Source organism: Notolepis coatsorum (assembly GCF_963971535.1).
Source record: "Notolepis coatsorum genome assembly, chromosome: 2".
Classification (NCBI taxonomy): domain Eukaryota; kingdom Metazoa; phylum Chordata; class Actinopteri; order Aulopiformes; family Paralepididae; genus Notolepis; species Notolepis coatsorum.
In genome coordinates this window covers 127744490-127754221 of record NC_140166.1, presented here as the reverse complement: position 1 = coordinate 127754221, position 9732 = coordinate 127744490, and the positions used below count along the sequence as shown (strand labels likewise).

Sequence of the window (9732 nt, the reverse complement as noted above, 5' to 3'; positions counted from 1 at the left end):
CTTAGACCTCTACACTACCCAGCTGCTCCAGTGCTTAGACCTCTACACTACCCAGCTGCTCCAGTGATTAGACCTCTACACTACCCAGCTGCTCCAGTGCTTAGACCTCTACACTACCCAGCTGCTCCAGTGATTAGACCTCTACACTACCCAGCTGCTCCAGTGCTTAGACCTCTACACTACCAGCTGCTCCAGTACTTAGACCTCTACACTACCCAGCTGCTCCAGTGCTTAGACCTCTACACTACCCAGCTGCTCCAGTGCTTAGACCTCTACACTACCCAGCTGCTCCAGTGCTTAGACCTCTACACTACCCAGTTGCTCCAGTGATTAGACCTCTACACTACCCAGTAACTCCAGTGATTAGACCTCTACACTACCCAGCTGCTCCAGTGATTAGACCTCTACACTACCCAGCTGCAACAGTGATTAGACCTCTACACTACCCAGCCGCTACAGTGCTTAGACCTCTACACGACCCAGCTGCTCCAGTGCTTAGACCTCTATACTACCCAGCCGCTACAGTGCTTAAGACCTCTACACTACCCAGCTGCTCCAGTGCTTAGACCTCTACACTACCCAGCTGCTCCAGTGCTTAGACCTCTACACTACCCAGCTGCTCCAGTGATTAGACCTCTACACTACCCAGCTGCTCCAGTGCTTAGACCTCTACACTACCCAGCTGCTCCAGTGATTAGACCTCTACACTACCCAGCTGCTCCAGTGCTTAGACCTCTACACTACCAGCTGCTCCAGTACTTAGACCTCTACACTACCCAGCTGCTCCAGTGCTTAGACCTCTACACTACCCAGCTGCTCCAGTGCTTAGACCTCTACACTACCCAGCTGCTCCAGTGCTTAGACCTCTACACTACCAGCCTCTCCAGTGCTTAGACCTCTACACTACCAGCTGCTCCAGTGCTTAGACCTCTACACTACCCAGCTGCTCCAGTGCTTAGACCTCTACACTACCCAGCTGCTCCAGTGCTTAGACCTCTACACTACCCAGTAACTCCAGTGATTAGACCTCTACACTACCCAGCTGCCCCAGTGCTTAGACCTCTATTTGATTTGATTTTATTGATGGATTAAAAACACACAACAAGGATCCAAAGGATAACATGAGAAAGAGTAAAACCCTTATTTCCGTCATGGTCCCAGGGCTGTTAGGCCACAACAAAAAAACACGACAATAACACAACACTCATACATTTAAAACATTATAAGACTAACCTAACGCTAAAATTGTATACCCCACAATAACTAAAAACTGACAATAACACAAAACTCATACATTTAAAACATTAAAAGACTAACCTATTGCTAAAATTGTATACCCCACAATAACTAAAAACTGATTGGAAACCCATTCAAACTATAGGGGGCTATTCTTCTATTCTGTCCATGAGCCACTTCCTGACGCTTCTCTTGAAGCTGTGGAGGCTCAAGCTCTGCTTGATGGGGAGAGGCAGCTTGTTCCAATCCTGGGCTCCAGAGAAAGTAAGGGAGCATTGGCCCAGTTTCGATCGGAAAGAAGCAGGCTTCAGGTTTGCTATGCTTGCTCTAGTTCTGTGGGTGTGGGATTCGTTGACCGGGGTGAAGTAGTTTTGGAGGTATCTAGGGGACCTTTGGTTTATAATATTGTGCACTATGTTCAGTCTGAGCTGGGTAACTCTGGCCTCTATAGGAAGCCAGTTTAGCTCCTGGAAGTGACTCCTCCCTATGTGGGTGCGAGGGCCAAGACCCATTACCACCCTTACTAGCTTATTTTGGGAAACCTGAAGCACTACACTACCCAGCTGCTCCAGTGCTTAGACCTCTACACTACCCAGCTGCCCCAGTGCTTAGACCTCTACACTACCCAGCCGCTCTAGTGCTTAGACCTCTACACTACCCAGCTGCCCCAGTGATTAGACCTCTACACTACCAGCTGCTCCAGTGCTTAGACCTCTACACTACCCAGCTGCTCCAGTGCTTAGACCTCTACACTACCCAGCTGCTCCAGTGCTTAGACCTCTACACTACCCAGCTGCTCTAGTGTTTAGACCTCTACACTACCAGCTGCTCCAGTGCTTAGACCTCTACACTACCCAGTAACTCCAGTGCTTAGATCTCTACACTACCCAGCTGCTCCAGTGCTTAGACCTCTACACTACCCAGCTGCTCCAGTGGTTAGACCTCTACACTACCCAGTAACTCCAGTGCTTAGACCTCTACACTACCCAGCTGCTCCAGTGCTTAGACCTCTACACTACCCAGCTGCTCCAGTGCTTAGACCTCTACACTACCCAGTAGCTCCTTAGATTTAATTTATGACAGATGTTACAGATTTTATACTCCTTTATTAAAGATTTTTAAACCTGGTATCGGCAGTGTATCCCTAGTTCTGTCATGATCAGATATTATTGCAAAAGCGTGACGCAACCATCCAGGTACATTACATAAATGCACTCTTCTACAATACAAACTATTATTACCGAGAGTTTTCTCCTTGGTGACTCTCCAGATTAGGGGGCCTTCATATATCATCTTCTTCTGGGTCAGGTCAATATTCTGCGGAAGAGAAGTTAAAGGGTTGGGGGGGGGGGGGGGGCCTTAGAAGTTTCATCACAAATAAAATTACAAAATCTGCATCATGGTACACAAACAAGTAACGGTATGTTTCACCAATGCAGGGGAAGCCATCATTTTCTCAAACTCAACACTGTTGTTGCATTCGTAGGGACAACTCAACACGAATTGCCGCAGTCGGTAAGAACACACGACAACAACAAGGTTAAGAGAGTCTTACCCTGTACTCGGTATACAGCTCATTACTGGGCTTCAGTCCTGATGTATCCAGTCTACGCTGGTAGTCCTTCAGAGTCTGAGGAGAGAGAGACACGACAGGGTCAGACAGAGCAGCACGAGCAGAGAACAGAAGTCACAGCAAGCGTTTACATGCACATGAATATTGCTATTATTCTGGTATTCCATGTTTTGAGTTGGCACATGTGATAATAATAATATTTTTTTTTTTTTTTTTTTTTTTATATAGCGCCTTTCAGAAGACCCAAGGTCGCTTTACAGGGCTGTACGCTAAGCTTTTTCACTAGGGGCACACTTGCCCCTAAATGAGAAATTTAGGGGCAAAAAATATTTTTTAGGGGCACATTTTTAAATAATTGTACCATTATTTATATCGATTGTTTTTGATAAAAAAAAAAGAAAAAATTATTTTATATAATTTTTTTTTAATAAAATATATATATTATATAATCATACTTGTAGTTGTATTATCTGCGAGACATCGCCACCACGCAACAAGTCAAAATGCTCGCTATATGCAACCAGCTCCACTGTCTGTGTGTACTCGTGTAGCCTCCAGCTACGGTCAGGATTCTCCGGAGCTGCAGCTGGACCCTATACTGTAGCCTCCAGCTACGGCCAGGATTCTCCGGCGCTGCAGCTGGACCCTATTGACTATATTCAGCGTGCCCTCAGCTCGAATATGCATCGACTCAGTGTTATAAGACATTGATATCAGGAGCTATCTGTAGCTATTTAGTTTAATGGGACGTTTAGTTTTGAACAGTGAGCTAACGCGAGCTATCATGCACTACTAGACTTGCTGGAGCATTTGTTGATATCAGTAGCTAGCCGGCTGGCAGGCTCACCGAGGTCCCAGTGTCCCACTAGAGACTAGTGTTTACAACAGCCACGGGTGCGGGAGGGAGGAGGAGCAGCAGACACCGCAGCTCTCTCCGTGTGTCTGAGTTCAGTTCAGTTCGGCTCACTATAGGTCGAACGCGGTGAAAATATGAAGCAATACTAACTTTACTTTTCTTCATAGCTAAATCAGACAGTCAGCCAGTCTATCAGAGTGAGTGCTCAGTCGATTGTTCCCGCTGATCATACCTGCTGAGTGCTCACTGCTCAGCTCGCGTGAGTGACGTCATCGCGTCATCACACGCCTTGGATAATTTAGGAGTGAAATGCGAATGCAAGGCTTGAAAGCACTACTCGCAAGCCCGCCCCCAGATAATATTTACCAATCGCAACGGCCAATTAAAGGGGCAATTCGCGATCATCTCGTCGCAGTGTACAGCCCTGAACTTTACATTAGGTGAAGCAACACTATGTGTGTTGTCCATGTCAGATCCTCTGAGATGTGGACCCCCAGATACTTGAAGCTGCTCACCCTGTCCACGGTAGCCCCGTTTATCCTGCTGTTTTCTCCTAAAATCCACAATCAGCTTGTTGGTTTTACCAATGTTCAGGAGCAGGCTGTTGTCCTGGCACAAGCGTTCCAGTACCTCAACCTCCTCCCGGTAGGCCTTCTCGTCGTTGTCCGAGATCAGCCCCACCACCACCGTGTCGTCTGCAAACTTCACTATGGAGTTGGAGCTGAACTTGGCCACACAGTCATGTGTGTATAGTGAGTACAGCAGGGGGCTCAGAACACAGCCCTGAGGGGACCCGATGCTCAGGGTGATGGTGTTGGAGGTCTGACCCCCCACCCTGACCGCCTGGGGCCTTTCACTCAGAAAGTCCAGTATCCAGGCGCTCAGAGCGGAGCTCAGACCCAGCTCGATCAGGTGTTGAACGCTGAGCTGTACTCTCCTGTACTTGGGAGACTGCATCATCAGTGGACCCGTTTGGCCTGTATGCAAATTGCATAGGGTCCATATCACTGGGGAGGGTGGCACAAATGTGATCCTTAACCAGCCTCTCAAAACATTTCATGGCCACAGAGGTGAGTGCCACCGGTCTGTAGTCATTGAGACCTGTTGGGGAGGATTTCTTTGGTACCGGGATAATAGTAGACACCTTGAAGCAGGCAGGTACCACGGATTCCGCCAGGGATAGATTAAATATGGTGGTGAACACAGGGGCTAGCTGGTTAGCACAGGACTTAAGTATGCGTCCTGTTATTCCATCTGGGCCAGCAGCCTTCCTGGTGTTCACCCGCATAAATGCTCTTCTCACACTGTGTTCCGTCAATGAGAGAGCGTCCCCGCCCCCACGCGGATGCCCACCCCCCCCCTCCACGACAGCCGGCGCGTCGGTGACGTCACTAGCCAGTGAGCTAGCGTCGCCACTGTCTGCACCAAACCGAGCATAGAAGGAGTTGAGTTTGTCCGCGAGAGAGGCGCCATCGCTCCCCATTGAGGGGGCGCTGACTTTGTAGTCAGTTATCGTCCGCAGTCCCCGCCATAAGCCTCGGGTGTAGGTGACAGTCCAGGTTTTGATGGAGGCAAGAGAGTCCAGGCTGCGGGATAAGTCAGAGTTGTAGTGGGCAGCCAGACCATCCACATGGTCAGAGCTGGTGCACTGAGGGGGCCAGAGCGCCATCGCTTTAATCAAATGGGGAGACTGCGACATTTGCGAGTGCTTAAAATATATCTTATATTATAGCTATGGTTCTAATACACCCGTCGATTGTCAGTGAGTTGCTTCCAGTCAACATGCACAAAACAGATTGTTTTTTCATACATACATTTCCGTTTTATACCGTGGTGAATAAGAGTATATTTCCAGAGCATTCTGTCTAATCTCAAGAAACTCGAGTAAACGGCACTTCAATGTATTTCCTTAGAAATCGTGCCATTTGTCGTTTGATTTATGAATCGTTCTGAAAATAACGCTAGATTATCGGTATTATGTGTCATCATGCGCGAACAGAAGTGGGGGCTGAAAAATCGCTTCTCAGTGCTTTGCCTGCAGCCAACGTCAGAAACACGCACACACACACACACACACTCTGATGGTGGCGAAAGAAACATTGGATTAACACAAGATTCGTAACATAGAGTCCTTACCTCACATCTGATGTACTGCAAAAAGATTAATCCAATTCCTGATCGCCATTGCAAATATTGATCGTGTTTATTGATCCAATGTTATATGTCCGAAAGGCATAATCCACGCTGCTCCCAGTCTCCCCAGTCCATGTGTTATAAACGTTACTCTTGCCCCGAGAAGGAAAACCTGGACCGGACTTATTAGATCAGCGTACAGCCCAAGGGGAAGGGATTTGAATGATGTGCAATACCGGCTGGAAGGCGTAGGTATTTGCCCTTTTGCGAGCTCAAACCCATTCCCAATGATAACATCAGGCTGGATGGATGAAACATTTATGGATATAGCTAATAAAAGAAACAACGAACAAAACTCGACTATACTCATGATTGGCACTGAACGGTTGGCGAGTTAACCCGACTATACTCGTGATTGGCGCCGAATGAGTTAAGTGCGTTGATCGCAATCATGCGATTAACTAAAAATGCATTGCACTGCTGTCTGACTGTTATAGTAAAACCTTAAAGCGGGATGTCAGCTGGTGTCCAGAACACTGTGCTCATGTAGATGCACTCTGTGAGACTCTGGTCTGTAGTGATCTCTTGTGTATACATCTCACCAACAGGTTCTCCATCAGTTTGACCTCCTCGTTGACTTGGTTGAGGATCTTCCTACAGCACTCAGCACTCTTCTGGATGCTCTCCTTCTCCGTTGTGTCCTCTGTGGCGAGAAGGAACACACACACACACACACACACACACGCACGCACACGCACACACACACACACATTATACTATGAATATAAAATTCGGGGGTGTTTCCAAACCAATATGCATTAGACCACAGACCCCCATCTGAGAAGATCCATCTCCCCAGGACAGGTCGTCCAGTACTGCAATCGGTCGGAGATTTGATGCCTCAAACCTATTGTTTCCCGTATGATAGTAATGCCCAATCGAGTAATTGCGATCGCGATGGGACGACTGGGATTTATTCATTTTGGAGTACCTGTCTATTTTAGGTAACCTGCTGGTATAAATTTTTTACCTAAAACATGCTTTTGTACCGATCACAGTGTCGTATTTTACCGGACCTAAAACACGCTTTTGGTAACGATTGTAGTTTCGAGGTAAAACGACCCCCCCCCCCCCCCCCCCCATATATGGAGTTCCAGGCGAGCAACCCGAATGATTTGGGCATAATGCATATAACATATGTCATATCTTGCGATCTAGGAAAAAAGACTGGATTATTTTGGAAAGGGGCAATGTTTAGCATTGAATATCGCACAAACTAAAGTATGTAGAAATGAACTGGTTAGTCAGTGTTGGACTATAAACAATGCCTGTCAAATGAGCCATACTATTGTCTCCATAGCTATAATACAGAACACACGATGGGTCCGCAAACATAGCTAAAATGGTCAATAACGCTGGTGCCATTGATATGAGTAGAGATGAGAAAACAGCGTGGCGGTTAGGGCTGTCTTAAATACTTTGAAGCTTCGAACATAAAAAAAAAGCGAAGTTAAAAAAACAAAACAATTAAACATATTTTTTTTGCCTCCAAAATCTTGCGCCTCCATTCCAATGAGACGAAAGTAAGCGGCGCCTTCCCGCCTCCATTCCAATGAAATGAAAGTAAGCGGCGCCTCGACTCCACCTCTCTACAACAAGCACGTGGAGATTATCTGTGTTGAAAACAACAAGGACATGTGCAGCAGACATGTCGACGAAGAAGTCATCAGACGTGTGGTTACACTTTAAAACATGCAAAGACAATGCCCAAAAAGCAGAGTGCCAGATATGCCAGAAGAAAATGGCATATCACAACTCTACAACAACTTTGTCAAATCACCTAAAAAACGTAAGTGTCGTTGTACACGACGGCGACGCCACACAAAACATTAATAAGGCTATGCCTATGCTGCTATGACTAATGTGTTACCAAGTTGGCTAATTTAATTGTAATCATCTGCTTTTGTAGGTGCATTGTCTGATATAATTATAAATTATAAATAAATTAAATATAATATAATTGTTTGCTTGATAGACGAAGGTTGCAACATAATTATGTAATGTCATGTCGTTGGCTGTGAGAGCAGCCCCACTGCACCCAGGCAGCGCAGCCGAGTGAAACCTTGTTGGCTGCGTCACAGTCACGAAAGGGGCTACTTAAAGGGGTTATGCACTGCTATTCCTAGCACTATTTGGGCAACTTTACACACTTCCTGTGAGTCTATGTAACACATCTGTAATTTGTATTCCAAAAATAATCATTGTTTTATATTTCTAATCTTGTACTCAAAACCAGCATTTTTCAGCCTCATGAAAGCAGGCTATTATTGGCTTGGCTCCACCCATACTAGCAGAATGCTTTGAGTGACAGCCACCCACCAAATAGCTCCGCCCATCTCCCCGTCAGAGATTAGGTTTCAGGTTACATACAAATATGGTATGTCATAAATATAGAGATGTAGCAGTACTGTCTATCTATATATATATAATATGTTACCATGAATTGAAATTGGGGGACCCTGATGTAAACAAGACGAAAGTCTCTCTGGTCTCCATCATAGCAGTACTGAAGCAATACAAATATGGTATGTCATAAATATAGAGATGTAGCAGTACTGTCTATCTATATATATGTTACCACTATTTGTAAAAGCCACAACCACGTTACCATATTTGTAATAATGTAAATCATTGTGTCGTTGTACATATTGTGTATACACCGTTAGAAGCTAACATAGCTTAGCTTGGTAGCTATTGTGCTAACAACATATCCCGACATCCGGCTCGCTGGCCGGCATGCACGCCCGACACAAAATGGTTCTCTCCTCTCTGTACACCCCCGTCCCCACGGGTACCCTGCCGGGGAGCCCATGGACGCGACAACGGCGGCAGCCGTAGGGTGCTCGAGCCCGTCGTAACGCTAGTGGTACACAATAGCTATGAGCTAACTAACGCTACGGCCGCCGCTGTTGTCGCGTCCACAAGCTCCCCGGCAGGACACCCGCGAGAACGGGGGCACACAAGGAGGAGAGAACCACCCCAAATCGAGCACTCATGCCGGCCGATAAGCCGGACACCGCGGTTGTTGTTAGCACAATAGTAGCCCACTGTGATGCACCGAGTGGGCCACCATTGATCAACATGCAGCGATGTGTAGCTTGCATGATGCGTGTGCAGTGCTTTGCCACACAGGTCTGAGAAGAGGACCTGCACATGATAGCAACCGGGAGCGTCGCGGAGCATTCAGCCTGCTGGCTACCTAGATCCACTTCAACCAGCCGAGCGTCGGGAGCTCCAGCAGCTTGTCGATGTGCTAATAGCCTGGAGCCAGCTAACGTTAGCTTGCAGAGGCTCCAGCACACCGACAAGCTGTGTAGCCAGCTACCGTTAGCTTGCAAAGGCTCCAGCACACCGACAAGCTGTTTAGCCAGCTACCGTTAGCTTGCAGAGGCTATTAGCACACCGACAAGCTGTGTAGCCAGCAGGCTGAATGCTCCGCGACGCTGGTTGAAGTGGATCTAGGTAGCCAGCAGGCTGAATGCTCAACGACGCTCCCGGTTGCTAATATATATATATATATTAAGGCTGTCAAATATATCGCGTTAATATCGCGTTAACTCCCGATTCTATTAATGCCACTAATTTTTTTAACTCAAGATTAACAAATTTTTTTTTTTTTTTTTTTAACTAGACTTCACTCAGGTGTATTATTGATGCTCTCATTGATACTATGTTTGTTTCTGAAGTGTGTGTGTGTGTGTGTGTGTGTGTGTGTGTGTGTGTGTGTGTGTGTGTGTGTGTGTGTGTGTGTGTGTGTGTGTGTGTGTGTGTGTGAGATATAGAGAGAGAGGGGGGTGAGAGAGATGAGGAAGGGGCAAAAGAGAAAAAGTTCTGGGAGAGTGTGTGTGTGAGGGAGAGAGGGGGGTGTGTGATT

At 46.7% G+C, this 9732-nt stretch overlaps 1 protein-coding gene across 1 annotated transcript in view; it reads right to left on the bottom strand.

Moving 5' to 3' along the window:
• Positions 1-9732, bottom strand: part of arhgef1 (Rho guanine nucleotide exchange factor (GEF) 1) — a gene marked incomplete at its 3' end in the record, with an annotated part of 90238 nt that overhangs the window by 14844 nt on the left and 65662 nt on the right. Inside the window, exons 20-22 of the mRNA XM_084308290.1 lie at positions 6401-6501; positions 2792-2866; positions 2478-2553 (exon numbers count right to left, since the gene is read on the bottom strand). Of these exons, the coding sequence (XP_084164416.1) occupies positions 2478-2553; positions 2792-2866; positions 6401-6501 (252 nt within the window). The remainder of the gene's footprint in view (positions 1-2477; positions 2554-2791; positions 2867-6400; positions 6502-9732) is intronic.